Source organism: Spermophilus citellus (genome assembly GCF_964194105.1).
Source record: "Spermophilus citellus genome assembly, chromosome: 8".
NCBI classification, from domain to species: domain Eukaryota; kingdom Metazoa; phylum Chordata; class Mammalia; order Rodentia; family Sciuridae; genus Spermophilus; species Spermophilus citellus.
Genome location: NC_138189.1, coordinates 43,958,356 through 43,976,681, shown reverse-complemented (window position 1 = coordinate 43,976,681; position 18,326 = coordinate 43,958,356). Strand labels below are relative to the sequence as shown.

General features: G+C 40.7%; 2 protein-coding genes across 3 annotated transcripts in view; one reads left to right on the top strand and one right to left on the bottom strand.

Annotated features, from left to right (window-relative positions):
- POLR2B (RNA polymerase II subunit B) overlaps nucleotides 1-1,150 on the bottom strand; it is a 52,159-nt gene extending 51,009 nt beyond the window's left edge. The window contains exon 1 of the mRNA XM_081304103.1: nucleotides 1,015-1,150. Within this exon, the coding sequence (XP_081160229.1) occupies nucleotides 1,015-1,033 (19 nt within the window). The 5' untranslated portion in view covers nucleotides 1,034-1,150. The remainder of the gene's footprint in view (nucleotides 1-1,014) is intronic.
- Nucleotides 1,151-1,231: 81 nt separating this feature from the next.
- On the top strand, nucleotides 1,232-14,096 carry NOA1 (nitric oxide associated 1). 2 transcript variants are annotated; one of them, XM_081303889.1, is made up of 7 exons: nucleotides 1,232-2,817; nucleotides 3,983-4,147; nucleotides 4,643-4,848; nucleotides 7,029-7,160; nucleotides 8,225-8,341; nucleotides 11,095-11,215; nucleotides 12,113-14,096. In XM_081303889.1, exons 1-7 carry the CDS (start codon nucleotides 1,674-1,676, stop codon nucleotides 12,322-12,324), a joined length of 2,097 nt encoding a protein of 698 aa, XP_081160015.1. In that variant the 5' UTR covers nucleotides 1,232-1,673; the 3' UTR covers nucleotides 12,325-14,096. The 2 variants fall into 2 exon arrangements, with proteins under 2 accessions (XP_081160015.1, XP_081160016.1); XM_081303890.1 differs by lacking the exon at nucleotides 3,983-4,147.
- The last annotated feature ends 4,230 nt before the right edge of the window (nucleotides 14,097-18,326 follow it).

Genomic DNA, 18,326 nt, shown 5'->3' with positions numbered 1-18,326 from the left:
GAATATAAGATTTCTGGACAAAAGCTATAAATGAGACTGAGATGTTTCAGCAACTTTAAAAGTTTAAGTTTTTGCTTCTATTTTCTTTATGAGGTGGCTAAGAGAATGAGAAATGTGGGAGGCGGCCAGAGAATTGGGAGCTTAAAAGAGAAAAGAGAAAAAACAGATATCTGAAATAATAGAAGTGGAGAAGGAAGAGGGAACTTTAAAAACACAAAGACAGGTGTGGTGGTGCACTCCACGAAGCCCAGTGACACAAGAGGCTGAGGCAGGAAGATCTCAAGTTCAAAGCCAGCCTCAGCAAGTTAGTGAGGCCCCAGACAACTTTATGTGACCCTGCCTCAAAATAAAAAACGTCTGGGGACTTGGCTCAATGACTAAACCATGGACACCATCCCAGGTACCAAAAGGAAGAAAAAAAAAATACATTAGGCATGACTAAGAATAACATATGTGAAAAGTAAAAAGATAAATTGGCCCTGTTCAGCGGAATACATATAACCTGAGAACTATGTTATCCTGTGGGAGATTTAAAGGCCATCGTTTAAAGCAATTTACTTAAAGACTAATAGACAAGAAGGAAAGCCAAACTAGACCAACCCTCCCCCTCCAAAATCCTTTGTCCCCGCTGTATTTCCAGAGCCTAATACAATGTGAGGCATAAGACTGGTGCTCAAAAATCCAGCTATTCAATAAATCGACTGCGACCTTTAGGAAAACTGAAAGGCAGAGGGGAGCTCCTTCAAGTTCAAATATGAAAGGTGATATCAGATTGGACAGAAGGAGACGATGGAGAGAACCAGAACGAACCCGACTTGAAACATGAACACAGGTTCCCTGACCCTGCGCCTCCCGCAAGCCTAGCTTGGTTCCGGGCCTGGGGTGCGTGGGGAACACGACAAGGGGCTGCCTGCGGAGGACGAGGGAGAGAGCCTCAAAACTCCCTCCACCCAGTAACACCCGTTTCCCTTCTTAAATGAGTCGCCGCGAAATGTGTTTTGAGTGTTCACCTACCCTCGTCTGCGTCATACATATTGGCAGAAGGCTTTGGAGCTCCTAATTCGAGAAATCAAAGATAAGCGCACAACAGCCACCAGTACCCGCAGGGAGAAGCGAAGTAATTTCCGGCTCCGGAATTCCCAGAATGCTCTGCGTGCCGCAGCAAAGGCCGCCCGCAAACGCCGACGTAAGATTTGCGCCTGCGCGGACAGTAGGGTAAAGTTTAGCCGGGGAGAGTTGCTGGCGCGCAAATTGTGTTAAGAGGATAGCTCGTTTAGACCGAGAGTTGGTTGCTGCCGGTCAAAGCTTTCGGTCTGTTTTGTTTGTCACTGTAGTTGCACAAACAATGACGCCCGAAAAACAATCAGTGTATTAATGAAAGGTTTTGGTTGTGGACGTGAGTCCGCAGCACTCTATGCCAATTTTCTGCACTTTTAAAGACAAAATGTGATTTATTAAGGACGACTTGTGGCACGTCGTGCTTGACGGTACCTTGTCCACTTTAAGTGGGCTCTAAGGCCTCAGAGTTTCATCGCGAGAACTCACGAGGTTTTACGCGTGGTGAACAATTCCCAAGTACCCCCGGGCTTGGGTCTCGGGTTTCGCGCGGGTCTGGAATCTTGGTACACGCCTGCGCTCGTGGCTCCGCCCCGCTCTTGGTGGCTCCCTTCCCCATGCTGCCCATAAGCCTGGCGCATAGGCTGCTGTGGCGCTTCCTGCAGGGATTGTCGCCCGCCGTAACGCGCCATGGCCTCCGGGATCCGATCCTGGAGAGGAGATGCGCAGCTGCCTTCTTCCAGTACCCATCCCTCTTGGGACGTGGGCTTCCTCGTGGCCCCTCGGCCACTGGGAACTACAAAGAAACCACTGACACGGAGGAGCATTTTGTGTTCCCGGAATATGTCCCGAAGCCCCCGCGGGCACCGAGTCCGGAGGAGCAGTTGCGTAAGGTGCTGCAGCTGCAGCAGGAGAAAGAACGACAGCAGGATCAGCGGAAGGAGGAACGACTCCACCAGAAGGTACGGGCCGGCCGCCGCCCGCGCCCGATCGTAGAACTCCCGGACCCGACGGTGCCTCCTAGCGGCCTGAACTGCACGGGCTGCGGGGCACAGCTGCACTGCCAGGACCCCGGCATGCCCGGCTACCTCCCCAGCGAGAAGTTCTCCAGCGTGGCCCAGGCGGACGGCGGACCTGTGCGGCTCGTGTGCCAGCGCTGCTGGCTGCTGGTGCACCACCGGCGCGCCCTGCGCGTGCAGGTGAGTCGCGAACAGTACTTGGAACTGGTGAGCGCCGCGCTGCGGCGGCCTGGGCCAGCCCTGGTGTTGTACATGGTAGACCTGCTAGACTTGCCCGACGCCCTGCTGTCCGACTTGCCCAAGCTGGTGGGTGCCAAGCAGCTAATCGTGCTGGGGAACAAAGTGGACCTGCTCCCTCAGGATTCTCCCGGCTACCGGCAGCGACTCCGAAACAGGCTGTGGGACGACTGCATCCGTGCCGGACTCCTGCCGGCCCCTGGCCACCGAGGACCACAGCAGTCCAGCGAGGACAAGCCAGGGGACGCGGAGGAGAATTCGAATCCGTCGGCCTGGTCGCGCACGGTGGTCAGGGACGTAAGGCTGATCAGCGCCAAGACTGGCTATGGAATTGAAGAATTGATCTCCGCACTTCAGCGCTCCTGGCGTTACCGTGGCAATGTCTACCTGGTGGGCGCCACCAACTCTGGCAAGTCCACTCTTTTTAACACACTCCTGGAGTCTGATTACTGCACCGCAAAGGGCACCGAGGCCATCGACAGGGCCACCATCTCCCCTTGGCCAGGTGAGGCTTAGGAGGCTCGCATGCTGAGAAATTGGACGTCTGGTCATGGCACAGGCACCTACTGTTTCTTTGCTTAACGACCAAGTTAGACTGCATGGAGGCTTCCATTTAAAAATCCTCTCATACTTTGTTACACCCCTCTTCTGTATCACCTTACTGCGTCGAAATTAAGTATATGTTGTTTTCAAACAGAAAACACACCAGGGAACAAACAAAGCAAAGTTCCCACTGTCTTGGAGATTTCCCTTCCAGTTTATTTTCTTTGAATGTTTTTCTTGAAAATTGTGCTTCCTTTTTTTTTTTTTTTTTAACTGCTCTCCACCCCTCAGTGTTACTGTTCACATCCTGAATTTATTCTTGACACCATACATACATAACATCTGAATAATTCGTTAATGCAATATGGTGTTTGGCTTTGTTTTGTGACTTTAAGAAACTTCTGTGATGGGAAACTGATTTCTTCTATGACCCTCTTCATTATTTAAGTTCACAAAACTAACTTCCCCATTTGTTCCCTTGAAACCAGGGTTTAACTGCATTTGGTTAGAGCTTTTTGTTTTGTTTTGTGTTTTTGTTTTTTGCTTTTTTGTTTTGATACCAGAGATTGAACCCAAGGTGCTTTACCACTGAACCACATCCCTGGCCCTTTATTTTTTATTTTGAAACTGGGTCTCACTAAGTTGCTAAGGCTGGCTTTAGCAAGTAGCAGAGTCCTTGTCTCTAAAGGGTCTCTTTTCCAGAAGAAGGAAATTTCCTTCTGCCTTGGCCTTCCGGAAGGTTGTGATTACAAGCATGTGCCGCCATGCCTTTCCTGGCCCACTGTTCTCTATCTTGCACTTTCAGTTGAAATATACTCAGAACTCTTTACAGCCATGTCATTTTGAATGTACCAAATCTCATCTGACTTATACACAGAATTGTTTTTGTACTGGATAGCCGTGTGGAAATGGGAATAATCAGGTTCCAGATTTTGGATTCAAATCTGGGTTAGCCTTTGAGCCCATCTTTAAGATGATTTCCTCATTTAAAGTGACAATAATTTTATAGAGGATTGTCATGGAGGTTGAGGGAGATGAATCACAGCCAACATAATGTAGATCCTAAGAAATGTTCATTTTCCTCCCCTTGATCCCTTTTCTGAAAACACTATTCTTCGGTATTTCAGGTACCACATTAAACCTTCTGAAGTTTCCTATTTGCAACCCAACTCCTTATAGAATGTTTGAAAGACAAAAAAGACTTAAAAGTGATGCAAATAAAGCTGAAGAAGATCTTAGTGAACAAGAACAAAATCAACTGAATCGCTTTAAAAAGCATGGTTATGTAGTTGGTAAGTGCCCTATTTGGGAAAACCCTTGTTGATTCTCTGTTAAAATTCTTTGTTGAGACCTACAATACAGCTGTCTTAAGCTAGCCAGTTTCTGTGGGTAGAGACTTACTTCCTTCTTCTGGAACAGACCCTTTAGAGACAAGGGCTTTGCTATTTGGAAACCCACACCAATACAAGTGGTAATGCTCATTGATTCTGTGCAGCAGCTTTACATTAGGTTACCCTTCTCTCCTTGGTAACTTTTTCAGCCTGGCTTTAGTGAAAACTGAATTCCAATGCCATCTGCCTGAGTGTGCACAGCTAGCCTTGCACTTTTATCATTTTAAAAGTCTGACTCTCACTACCTTTGTGGGGAGTTCCACACAAGTATTGTTGCAGTCTTACTTCCATACCCTGTAGTTAGTCTGAGTGACTTGTTTGAGAAAAACATAAAAATTGTCTGGAAATCAAAAGCATTAAAGGAGCAACTCATAACCTCAATATCATTCATTTTAGGAAGAGTTGGAAGAACATTCTTATATTCAAAAGAACAAAAGAAAGAAGATACTTTTGAGTTTGATGTTGATTCACTTGCCTTTGACATGGGAAATGAACCTGTCATGGTTGTGGAGAAATCCACCAAACGGATAGAATTGACTCCTCAAGATGTGAAAGATGCCCACTGGTTTTATGACACCCCTGGAATTACAAAAGAAAATTGCGTACGTTTTTGGTTTCTTTTAGAAACATTTACTTTCAATTGCAGAAGTACTGTCTTAATTGGTAGAAAGCAAGAAAGGTGCTATACTTCCACTTTAAATTTAGTTCTGATTCATTCATAAAGCAATTAGGAGGCAAATCTATATGTCATCAAATCTCTACTTTTTTGGTAGACAAAAAATTGTCTGAAGACAATCTACTTGATTATATTTATGATTGTAGTTAGCTTAATTAGATGTTTACAGGATCCTAGATTTTGAGGTTGGAAGAAATCATAAATACCACTCCAGTCCAGCTCCCTATTCCATGTTTGAATTCCCTATGTAACATATCCATCACAAGGATATCCAATTTGAACTAAAATAGGGAGTGATTCACTATTAGGTGAAGCAGTGTCACATAACCTCCTACAGTAACCCATTTGGTCTTTGACCCAATGTTTGTATTGCACTTAACAGTTTTCCTATAACTTGTACTCATTTTTCCTCAAAACTGTATGGAATCAACATAAACTTATTTCCCTTGAAATATGTTAAATTGTAAGTCCTGTCAAATGAGCATAGTTTAATTTTTTCCACTTTTTTTTTGTTTTTATTAGATGAGCATAATTTAGAATAGAATTAAGTGAACCTGTCTTGCCTTTAGGCCTCTTTTTTTTTTAATATTTTAGTTGTAAGTGGACACAATATCTTTATTATTTTTTAAGTGCCTCTGGCCCTTTATTTATTTATTTTTAAGAGAGAGAATTTTGTTTTTAATATTTATTTTTCAGTTTTTGGCGGACACAACATCTTTGTTTGTATGTGGTGCTGAGGATGAAACCCAGGCCGCACGCATGCCAGGCAAGCGCGCTACCGCTTGAGCCACATCCCCAGCCCACAATATCTTTATTTTAATGTGGTGCTGACAATCCAGTGCCTCGCACGTGCCAGGCGAGCACTGTACCACTGAGCTACAACCCCAGCCCCTAGGCCTCTTTTTAATCCAATTGCAGCATCTTATGGGTAACTTTCATTTTGTTTTAATTAAATTCTTTGATTTTGTCTTAATTATTTTGTTTTGTAACAGACCTATTGAATCTCACAACTTTTTATTATTTGCAGTTTTGATCTTTATCCAAATCATTGGCTCAAGTGGGCATCTGGGATACAGCCTCACAACAGTTGTATTAATCTCTTCCTTTGAGTCTGGCTACTGCCAGTTTTTAATTATCCTAATTATCTCGTACCTCCCTGTGAAACAATACCGGTTTCTTAGGTACTTTCCTTTACCTTATCAGGTTCAGTTACTATTTCATTCTCAGAATCATATACTCTTTGGTGTACCACATCATAAACATCAGCTTAACATTTATTGCTCTCCTAGAGTAATCACTCATGCTCAGTCTTTTCTGAATAACTGGACTGCTTTCCAGTGATGTTCTATTAGTGTAACTTCACCAACTAATTATTTCCTTTCACAAAGGTCAAGATAGTCATTACTTTAGTCATGTACCCTCATGTGAAACAGTTGAGTCAGAAAGTCAAAGATTTGCAAAATATTCTGGCTAGCAAAATTAAGTCCCTCAGGTTTTTTTTTAATATAAAAATCTGTCAGATAGCCAGATGCAGTGGTACAGACCTATAATCCCAGAAGCTCAAGAGGCTGAGAGATAAGAGGGTCACGAGTTCAAGACCAACCTCAGCAACTCAGACCCTGTCTCAAATTAAAAAATAAAAAAGGACTGGGATGTTTGTTTATTTCCTGGGCACTGGTTATTGAAGCTAGAGATTCACATGCTAGAAGCACTCTACCACTAAGCAATATCCCCAGACCTTTTTATTTCTTTTTTTTTTTTTTAAGAGAGAATTTTTTTAATATTTATTTTTTAGTTTTCTGTGGACATAACATCTTTATTTTATTTGTATGTGGTGCTGAGGATCGAACCCAGCGCCTCACGCATGCCAGGCAAGCCTGTTACCACTTTAGCCACATCCCCAACCTAGACCTTTTTATTTCTTGAGACAGGGTGTCACTAAATTGCTAAGAACCAAATTCACAAGATTTTGTTTTGTTTGGGGTGGGATGGGGGGGGGGGATTGAACCCAGGGGCACTTATCCACTGAGCAACATCCCTAGCCCTTTTTTATTATTTATTTTCAGTAAAAGTAATTCTGTATTAAACTTGCCATTTGCCTTACAGATTTTAAATCTTCTAACAGAAAAAGAAGTAAACATTGTTCTACCAACACATTCCATTATTCCAAGAACTTTTGTGCTTAAACCAGGAATGGTTCTATTTTTGGGTGCTATAGGCCGCATAGATTTCCTGCAGGTAAGAAAAATCTGTACCATTAAAAACTACTAGGTACTAGGATGTACTTTAAAGAAGCATTAACATTATGAATAAGACTGTCAAAATGTTTATATAACTAAGTCATGATTTTATATGTTTGGAAATTTCCATAAAAGCTTGGGAGAAAGGGGGGGGAAAGGAATATTGGGTCTTAAAAACCTTATCATCAAAGGGATATTGAATGTCCTATAAAACTTAGCATTTAAGACCAGATACTGAGCCAGGAGCTGTGGCGCACGCCTGTAATCCCAGCAGCTTGGGAGGCTGAGGCAGGAAGATCACTAGTTCAAAGCCAGCCTCAGCAAAAGTGAGGTACTAAGCAACTCACTGAGACCCTCTCTCTAAATAAAAATATAAAATAGGGCAGGGGATGTGGCTCAGTGGTCAAGTGCCCCTGCGTTCAATCCCCAATACCAAAAAAAGAAAAAAAAAAAAGATGAAATACTATCCCTTTCCTGTGCTCTTGTTTCACAAGGAAATCATAAGATTAGACCTTTTGATCCAGAGCTAGTATGCATTGAAGTAATTCCCAGATATTATCTTTTTTATATGTTCTTTTTGCTTGGTATTCATCTGTATAATACCATTTTGGGGATTTTAGAGCATCTGTAGAATCATTCTTCATTTTGCCAAAGTGAAAAGAAGAAAGGAAAACAAAACATAGATATGTCCACCAACATGCAACTTACAAGTACATTGTTACAGTACATTCCTTGGGTTTTGTGTTTTATCATACTTTATTGGAAATTTTAGTCTTACACATCTAGAACCCTTGTATATTTCATTAAAGCCCATAGATTTTTAATATTTTATACCTAACTTCAATAGTATCAACAAGTCTGCAAAAGTCCTAGTCTTATGATTTACATGAATTGTAAAATGCACTCCTTCCATATTGTGCTCCCTTTTTTTTTTTTATATTTATATAATTTGATTACAGCTGCTATTATTACCCATTCTTATGAAGAGTTTTCTCCTTTTTTACTATACCTTGTAATCAAGTTTTTCATTGGGTAAAATAATTTCTCTCCTCCTTTCTTAAGGGAAATCAGTCCGCTTGGTTTACAGTTGTGGCTTCCAACTTCCTTCCTGTGCATATTACTTCCTTGGACAGGGCAGATGCTTTGTATCAGAAGCATGCAGGTCATACATTACTCCAGGTGAGTCAACCGGCTTGATGATTGCACAGTTAGAGCTGGTACACCTTTGATGGTCCTACCGCCCTGCCAAGAAAGCCTGTATTACACTGGGATTGTGACTCATAGAAGTAGATCGCTCACATGCGTGAGGCACTGGGTTTGATCCTTAGCACCAAATAAAAATAAAAAAAATAAATGTATTGTGTCTTCCTACAACTAAAAAATAAATAAATATTAAAAAAAAAAGAAAAAAAAGAAAGAAAGCCTGTATTGGACAAAACTATCTGTTATATATCAGCTAGCTAACCTTCCACCTCATTCTCTCTGAGGATTCTGGGTATAAAGCAAAAGGGGTTCTATATGAAAAAGAAGTGATTTCTAGAAAAGCCACAGAGCTGTATTTAGACTACAGTGTCCAAAATGGTAGCCACACTAGCCACATATACATATGCCTACCTAAATTTAAACACATTAGTTAAAATCAAATAAAATTTAAAATATGGTTACTCAGTCACACTAGCCATCTTTCAAGTGCCCAGTAGTCACATCATTGCATAGTTATACTAGACAATGCTGAGTGGAGAGAAATTACAGATTTTGTCACAAATAGGAGATGCTACTGACATCCAGTGGTGAGACCACAGATGATGCTAAACATCCTGTAGTGCACTGCAGATCCTTTCACAATAAAGATGATCTGGTTGCCAGACATAGAAGTTCAGCCTCAGCAACTTAGCAAGCCCCTGTTTCGAAATAAAAATTAAGAAATAAAAAGGTAAGCCTGGCACAGTGGCACATGCCCATGATCCCAACAGCATGGGAGGCTGAGAAAGGAGGATCCCAAGTTGAAAGCCAGTCTCAGCAAAAGTGAGGCACTAAGCAACACAGTGAGACCCTGTCTCTAAATAAATAACAACAAAAAAAATAGGGCCAGGGGCTGGGGATGTGGCTCAAGCGGTGGTGCGCTCGCCTGGCATGAATGCGGCCCGGGTTCCATCCTCAGCACCACATACAAACAAAGATGTTGTGTCCACCAAAAAGTAAAATATATATATATAAAATAGGGCCAGGGATATGGCTCAGTGGTTGAGTGCCCCTGAGTTCAGTACCCAGTACCCAAGAAAAAAACAAAAACAAGAAATTAAAAGGTAAAATTTTGACTAAAGAGTGAAAAAAGAAAAAGGGAAAAAGCTGGGGATGTAGTTCAGTGTTAAAGCACCCCTGGGTTTAATCCCCAGTACCAAAAAATACATATATACTCATAAATAAATAAAAGGGCTAGGAATTAAGTTTACAGTAGAGTGCCCCTGGGTTCAGTCCCCATTCTCAATCTCTCAATCTCAGATACCAATTTTAGCTTATTGCTCCTCTTCTTTCCTGCTATCCTAGCTCCTTTTTTTTTTTTTTTTTTTTTTTTTTTTGGCCTATATATGCATTAAAATTGTTTTCGTCTATTTTAAAAAAAAAAACTGGGGAGTGTCCTGCTCACTCCTTCTCTTTACAGACCTGCTTGTTGCTGGCTCCCCGTTCCCCACCCCTGAAGTAGTCCCCATTTGGCCCTTACCATGCCATTGAAATCGTTCTTAAAATTCTTCAAAGCCCATTTGCCTGAGTAGAGACTGTTTTCAGCTCTTTTACAAGATATACCATATTTATGATTGGATAGTATATGTTGTATATTGGTTGTATTTTTGGAAGCTGGGCACAGTGGCACACACTGTAATCTTAGCAATTCTTGAGGCTGAGACAGGAACATAACAAGTTTCAGGCCAGCCTCAGAAACTTAGTGATACCCTCCATAATTTAGCAAGACCCTATCTCGGGGCTGGGGATGTGGCTCAAGTGGTAGCGCGCTCGCCTGGCATGCGTGCGACCCGGGTTTGATCCTCAGCACCACATACCAACAAAGATGTTGTGTCTGCCGAGAACTAAAAAATAAATATTAAAAAAATTCTCTCCTCTCTCTCTCTAAAAAAAAAAAAAAAAAAAAAAAGACCCTATCTCATATAAAAAGGACTGAGGATACAGAGTGCCCCTGAGTTCAATCCTCAGTACAGAGGCGGAAAAAAAATTTATTAGAGCCAGATGCTTTGGGTTGAGCTGCAGACACAACCCTACATTAGACACTTTTTATAAAGCAAATTTTGTAGTCTAACTGACTTGAGTGTATTTTTCGACATGTGCCTTGTTTTAAGGAATACATGCCAGTAGCCAGGGTCATGACTCAATGATAGAGCACTTGAGGCCCTGGGTTCAGTTCCCAGTACCAAAAAAAAAAGGAATACATGTCAATTTATTTAGATAATGTGACCTATTCTGAAAATAACTTTATGCTTTTCACAAATGCATTGTATGCTTTATTTCCTTTTTTTTTAATACTGAGAATTTAACCCAGGGCACCTTACTGCTTAGGCACATCCCCAGCACGTTTTTTTGTTTGTTTGTTTGTTTGTTTTTAGTACCACTAAATAAATAAATATGAAACAGATTAAAGACTTAATCCCAAAATTGTCATTCCACCACTGAGCTGCATCCCCAGCCCTTTTCATATTTCATTTGAGACCAGGTCTCCCTAAATTACCTAGGCTGGCCTGAAACTTTGTGATCTCCCTGCCTCAGCCTCCTGAACTGCTAGGACTATGGCATGTGTCACTGTACCCAGCAAAAGGATTCCATTTTTGATCCTGTACACAATTATCAGTGATTTATGTAATATTACAGTTGCAGGGAATTTAATTTGTAGTAGAGACATCTTCATTATATTTCAATGGAAGGTTCCAATGGGTGGAGAAGAACGAATGGCAGAATTTCCTCCTCTTGTTGCCGAAGACATAACATTAGAAGAAGGACTTGGGGGATCTGAAGCAGTGGCTGACATCAAGTTTTCCTCTGCAGGTAATTTTACACCAAGTACTTCTCTCCCCTCCACCCCCATGCTTGGAATTGAATCCAGGGCCTTATATATGCTAGGCAAGCGCTCTACCACTGAGCTGCAGCCACAACCCTACACTAGACACTTTTTATAAAGCAAATTAAGTAGTTTTACTGACTTGAGTTTATTTTTAGACATGTGCCCTATTTTAAGGAGTACATGCTAGTAGCCAGGGATATAAATGCTCAATGGTAGCGCACTTGAGGCCCTGGGTTCAATTCCCAGTACCCAAAAAAAGGAATACTTGCCAGGTTTTTTTTTTAGATAATGTGACCTATTCTGAAAATAACTTTTATGTTTTTTACAAATGCATTGTATGCTTTACTTTTGTGTGTGTGTGTGTGTGTGTGTGTGTGTGTGCGCGCGCGCACGCGCGCATGCGTGCGCGCGCCAGGGATTAAACCCAGGGTGCTTAACCACTGAGCCACATCCCTAGTCCTTTTTATATTTTTTTAGAGACAAAGTCTCACGGAGTTGCTAAGTGCCTCACTAATCTGCTGAGGCTGGCTTTGAACTTGCACGCCTGCCTAGGCCTCCCAAGTTGCTGGGATTACAGGTGTGTACCACTGTGCCCAGCCACATCCCCAACACTTTTTACACCTTCTTTTGAGAAAGGGTCTCACTGAATTGCTGAGATTAACCTCTGCGACTTGTGATCGTCCTGCCTCAGGCCACCGTGGCTCTTAACTTTTTGAGACAGGGTCTCACTAAATTGCTGAGGCTGACCTTGAATTTGCAATCCTCCTGCCTCAAGAATCCCAAGTCACTGGGATTACAGGTGTGCACCACTGCACCTGGCTCCATGTTTCTTAACAAGGTAGTTGCTAACAGCATTTTGTGTTCTGTCCCATGCTTCATAGGTTGGGTTGCAGTAACACCTCATTTTAAGGACAGATTACATCTCCGAGGCTACACACCTCAAGGAACAGTTCTGACTGTCCGGCCTCCTCTCTTGCCATATATTGTTAACATCAAAGGAGAGCGCATCAAGAGAAGTGTAGCCTATAAAACCAAGAAGCCTCCTTCCCTTGTGTCCAATCTGCAAAAGAAGAAAAAAACAACAAATGTATGACATGGACCCGGGTTCACACTGGGTATTAACTATATTCCACATGGTAATATACATTAATTTATATTAAATATGGCTATAATAAAGTCCCTGATGCTGTCATCCTTCCTGAAAACCTTAGGTTTTTTGACTTTTTAAAACTATTCAGCACTGGGCTGAACTATTGATAATATATTGAGCCTATATAACAAATTGTTTTTTGCAGTTTATGTTTATGTATGTACCTGTGACCTAAATATATATAAAAAGAATTAATAAGTCCAAATTTTTATTGAACCAGATTTCATTTATTTTATTTGGAGTCTATAGTTGACAGGGCAGTTAAGGAGTCAGCATATGAAAAAATGGCCAAAAGTCCTTCTCCAAAATACTTTGGCTGTACTCCATGTAATCAGTCATCCAAGGATCCATCTGGTGGAACTTTACCTGGCTTCCATCTCTGTCCAAGGAGGCCATTCAAGTTGTCATCCTTTCCCAGCAAGTATGAAGAGAGGGTAAGAGTGGGCAACAGGCAGCTTCCCTAATTAATTAAAAGGAGGAAGAAAAGCAGAATGGTGAACAGCTCACAGTCCATTGGTCAGCCATTACATGGCTACAAGGAAGCTGGGAAATGGGAGCCATTTTGGGTTTTATCAAGAGAAGAAGGAGAAAATGAACTGGAAGACAAGTAGAAATTTACCTTGCACAGTTTGAAAGTGCCTGAAAATCTTAAAAAAGAATTCGGGCTTTATATTTCTAGCATCTAAGGTCAGTTCAACAAATAAGAGAGAATTTTAACCACTTATTAACATTCGCCTGTGTGTAGCTAAGAAACATTACATCAGTCAGAAGTCTTTACTTTTTGTTATTCTCTGTAAGTAGTACTGTAACTGCATCAGGTGACATAGCGTATGTTGAGATAAAGGCCAGTGGAATGATAAGCTGGGCTGAAATGCTGTTAAATCCATTAACTTCCTAATAGACCTATTCTCGACCTTGGCCACACAGGTGATGAAAGCTGGGTTCCCCTGTGTGAAGTGGGCTAGCTGAAAAATACTGTGAAAAATCACACAACCCAGAAAATAGTTTTAAGGGGTGGGGGTGGGGGAGCAGAAAAGCTCTTTGACCTTAGGGATCGAGCTTCCACGCTGGAAAGAGAGTGTGCCTGTGTTCTGCTTTAATATGGGAGAATTTCAGAGACTTTCTACAGAATGTTATTGGCCAATTAAGGTAGGGGGTGAGCTCTCTAGTTCCCAATGGGCCATGCCCAACTTCGGAGATAGAAGCCAGTCTTCCTAGCCAAGCAAAGACTTAAGTCGAGTGTATTGTGTAATCCATTCGGGGAGAGGGTGCACAAAATAGCTCGAAATGCCAGACCAAAATCTCCTTGGCTCAAGGCCCCATGAAGACGCTAAATAGCTCAGGAGTGGCTTCCCACAACCTGTGTTCTATCCCACCACATGGGAGCCCTATGAATTTCACACTCATGTCTTCTCCCCATCCCTTAACCTCCCTCCCACCAAGTCCCTTAGACTAAATAGAATGGAGTACTTCAGATGCAAGACGTAACTTGTACATTTTACTTTCATGGTATTTCAAACAGAGCTACACTGGTATCTGGAAGAAGGTGGTTCTTCACAAAAAAACTGCATTTCAGTAGGTCTGGCATCCCTTGTCCCCAGAAACTAAACACCAGTAGCCACTCCCCCCAGACCCCTCAATTACACCCCAAAAGTACCCCCAACATTTCTAAATACACCTGTAGAGGGCAGTAACTTCCCAAGATGAAAAACAAACAAACAAAAAAAAAAGCTTGATTTCTAGTGTTTTTTTTTATCTTGGGGAGAATGCAACACCATGACTTTTTTTTTTAGGTTTTATTTTATTTTTAATGGACATAGTAATTGTGTATATTTATGGGATACAATGTAATATTTCAAAATATACATTGTAGAATGATTAAATCAAAGCAATTAGCCTTTCACCTCAATTATTCATTTCTTTTTGGTAAGAACAATTAAAATCCTTTTAGCTATTAGTAAAAACACATGATACATTGCAACCCCTTGCCCCTGCTCCTGGCAGCCACCACTCTAGTCTCTACTTCTGTGAGTTTGACTTTTTTAAGTTCCACATATAAGTGAGATCATATGGTCCTTGTTTCTCTGTGCCTAGTTTACTTTGCATATCTTCTAGGTTCATCCACATACTGAAAATGACAAACTTCCTAATTAAAACACATTCTTAGCCAGGTGCACAGTGTGGCACACCTGTAATTCCAGCAGCTCAGGAGGCTGAGGCAGGAGGATCACAAGTTCAAAGCCAATCTCAGCAATTTAGCAAGGTCCTAAGAAACTTAATGAGACTGTCTCAAAATAAAAAAGCTGGGGATGTGGCTCAGTGGTTAAGCACCCTTGGTTTCAGCCCCTGGTACCCAAAAAATAAAACATGTTTTTGAACTCATGAATCTAAGAAGAAATAAAACATATACAGTGACATATACATATACAGTGCATGATTTAAAAAGAATAATAAACTGGGCACCATGGCACATCTGTAATTCCAGCAACTCAAGAGCCTGAGGCAGGAAGATCACAAGATAGAGGCCAGCCTCTGCAATTTAACAAGCTCTAAGTGACTTAGACCCCATTTCAAAATAAAAAATTTTTAAAAAGGGGATATAGCTCAGTGGTAGTGCACCCTGAGTTCAATTCCCAGTACCAAAAAGATTTTTTTAAATAAAAATTTTTAAAGAATGATATAAATCAATACAGATGTAGCTAAAAGTATATATTGATAATCTTGTCAGTTTAAATAGATTTTTTTAAAGGAAAAACTGAAAGAGTTAGTTGGGTGTGGTGATGCATGTCTGTAATTCAGAGGAGGCTGAAGCAGGAGGATTGCAAGTTTAAGACCAGTTTCAGCAACTTAGTAAGGCTCTAAGTGAAAATCTTAGGCTCTGAGTGAAATCCTGTCTCAAAATAGAAACATAAAAACGTGAGGAGGGAGTTGGAGATGTGGCTCAGTGGTAAAGCATCCCTGGGTTTAATCTCCACTACCAAAAAAAATAGTGAGACTTGTCTCAAAATAAAAAGGGCTAGGGCTAGGGCTCAGATGGTACAGCATCCCTTGGTTCAATCCCCAGTACCAAATATATATATTTATCTTTTTTTTTAAATAAATACATTTTTTAAAGTATTTATTTTATTAGTTATTGCAGACACAACATCTTTGTATGTGGTGCTGAGGATCGAACCCGGGCCGCACGCATGCCAGGCGAGTGCACTACAGCTTGAGCCACATCCCCAGCCCTATATTTATCTTTAACTTGGCATTTGCAGAGGAACTGAGTTTAAGAATTTATTGCCCTGACAACTTGTGAATATTGATTTTAGAAAACAGAACATGCCCTCTTTTTACTTTTCTCTCTAGACTAATAGATTTTAGGCTTTTGGACTAATAAAGATTTTTTAAAATGTTCATATTATCAGGAGTCTAAAATTCAAAAGTTTTGTTTCATAAAGCATGACCTAGGCATATCTAAGTTATTCCCAGGTAACTTGCTAGTGGTTTAGTGGTTTGAAACAGTGCAATTTACTAAGTTCCAATTTCATTATCTTCATCTCCTTGGATTTTTGTTTTTTCATCTGTAAAATGAGTTACACTAGATTTTTTTTCTGAAAGATTTACTCCTAACCTCTTATGATTCTAAAAACAGGAGAGGAAGTCAGCAAAGGATGGTTACAATGCCTCAGACCAAAAAAAAAAAAAAAAAAAAAAAAAAGGTACTCCATGCCTAGACTTGGTGGAGGAGAGGTGGAGGGTTTCTTTTTTTTTTTTTTTTAATTTTTTAAAATTATTTTTTGAGAAGGGAAAGCATATGGAAATGGTAGGAGACCCTCAATGTTACACAAAATTACATAGAAGAGGATGTGAGGGGAAAGGGGGGGGGGGGAACAAGGGAGAGAATTGAACAGCAGATGAGGTAGAAAGGGATGATGGGAGGGGAGGGGAGGGGGGATAGTAGGGGATAGGAAAGGTAGCAGAATACAACAGTCACTAATATGCCATTATGTAAAAATGTGAGTGTGTAACAGATGTGATTCTGCAATTTGTATTTGGGGTAAAAATGGGAGTTCATAACCCAATTGAGTCAAATGTATGAAAGAAGATATATCATGAGCTTTGTAATGTTTTGAACAACCAATAAAAAATATTAAAAAAAAAAGAAATTTTCCTATTACATCTAATTTAATTAGAATTTATTCAACACTGAGTTATTAAATTATATTTACAGCTTTTTCTGTATCTAGTCAAATAAATGTATGGTTTTTCTCCTTCATTCTGTTCATATGGTAAGTTGAAAAAACTGATATTTAAATGCTAAGTTAAACATGAAAAGCTAAAATGAAATTTATAAATTATGAGATACTAGCCTTTTTTGTATTTCACAGGATTTGAATTGTGTAAAATTTGATTTTATTAATTTTTTGCCCCCATATTAATGAGAAAGATTTCATATAAATGACCTTTTTTTGTAACATGCTTCTTCAGTTCCATCATCTTTGTAAATATTAGATGTTCCAAAGACATTTCAAGGGCTGGGAATGTGGCTCAGGCGGTAGCGCGCTCGCCTGGCATGCATGCGGCCCGGGTTCGATCCTCAGCACCACATACCAACAAAGATGTTGTTTCCGCCGAGAACTAAAAAATAAAATATTAAAAATTCTCTCTCTCTCTCTCTCTCTCTCTCTCTCTCTCTCTCTCTCCTCTCTCACTCTCTCTTTAAAAAAAAAAGACATTTCAAATCCTCATTGCCATGAATATCATACATTCATTCACTTATTCACTGATTCCTTCATTCTAAAAATCTTGTAGACAGCCAACTGTATTTCAGACACTATAATAAGAGCTTCACAATAAATAATACACTTCATAATAAAAAAATTATTTTTTATTCTAATTTGTTATATATGACAGCAGAATGCATTACAATTCATATTGGGGTGGAGGGTTTCTACTAAGATCTGGTATTAATTAACTCCATATTCCTCCAACCCAGTGAAGCTTAATTGCCCCACAATGGATCTTGCTTTGACAAGTTCCTGTTACTGTGTTAATTCCTGAACTTTTGTTAGTTACTGATACTTCCTTAGTCCATTCATCTGAGAATGGAGATTTCTCTTAATCACTTATACTATGCAGGGTGCAGGAGTTAGTGAGCGGTGGTGGCCAGGCAAGGAAGGGAAATTAATGGTAAGGTGTCAGGACAACCCCTCACTTCCACAGAACAAAGAGTTGGACAGTGGCATACATGGTAAATTCACAAGTTCAAGGCCAACCTGGGCAACTTACTGAGACCCTGTCTCAAAATAAATAAAGAAAGAAGGGCTGTGAATGTGGCTTAATGGTAGAGCACCCCGAGTTCAATCCCCAGTACCACACACACACACACCATAATGGGCATGGTGACAAGCCTGTAATCCCCAGCAACTCAGGAGGCTGAAGCAGGAGAATTGCAAGTTTAAGGCCAGCATCCATGATTTAGCAAGACTCTGTCTCAAAATTTAAAAAAGGACTGAGGAACATAGTTCAGTGGTAGTGTGACCCTTGGTTCAATCCGTAATATGGGAGCAGGGTAAGGAATAAGAGCAGAAAACATCTAAAACAGTTTTTACTAGAAAGTTTACCAAATTCTGTAGCCTAATGATACATGTCACCTCTTTTGTTTTGAAGAAGTAAAACTATGCACCATCAAAGGCCTTTTTTTTTTTTTTTTGATGGGGGAGGAGGGTGGGAACAGGGATTGAACTCCGGGGTACATCCCCAGCCCTATTTTGTATTTTACTTAGTGACAGGGTTTCCCTGAGTTGCTTAGCACCTCACTTTTGCTGAGGCTGGCATGTGTCACCATGCCTGGCTCAAAGGGCTTTTTAACTTCTATGTGACATTAGGGTCATTAAGCTTTTTATTTTGAAGATAGACCTAATCTCTCTACTTTTCCCTTCTCTAATAAAACTAAAATA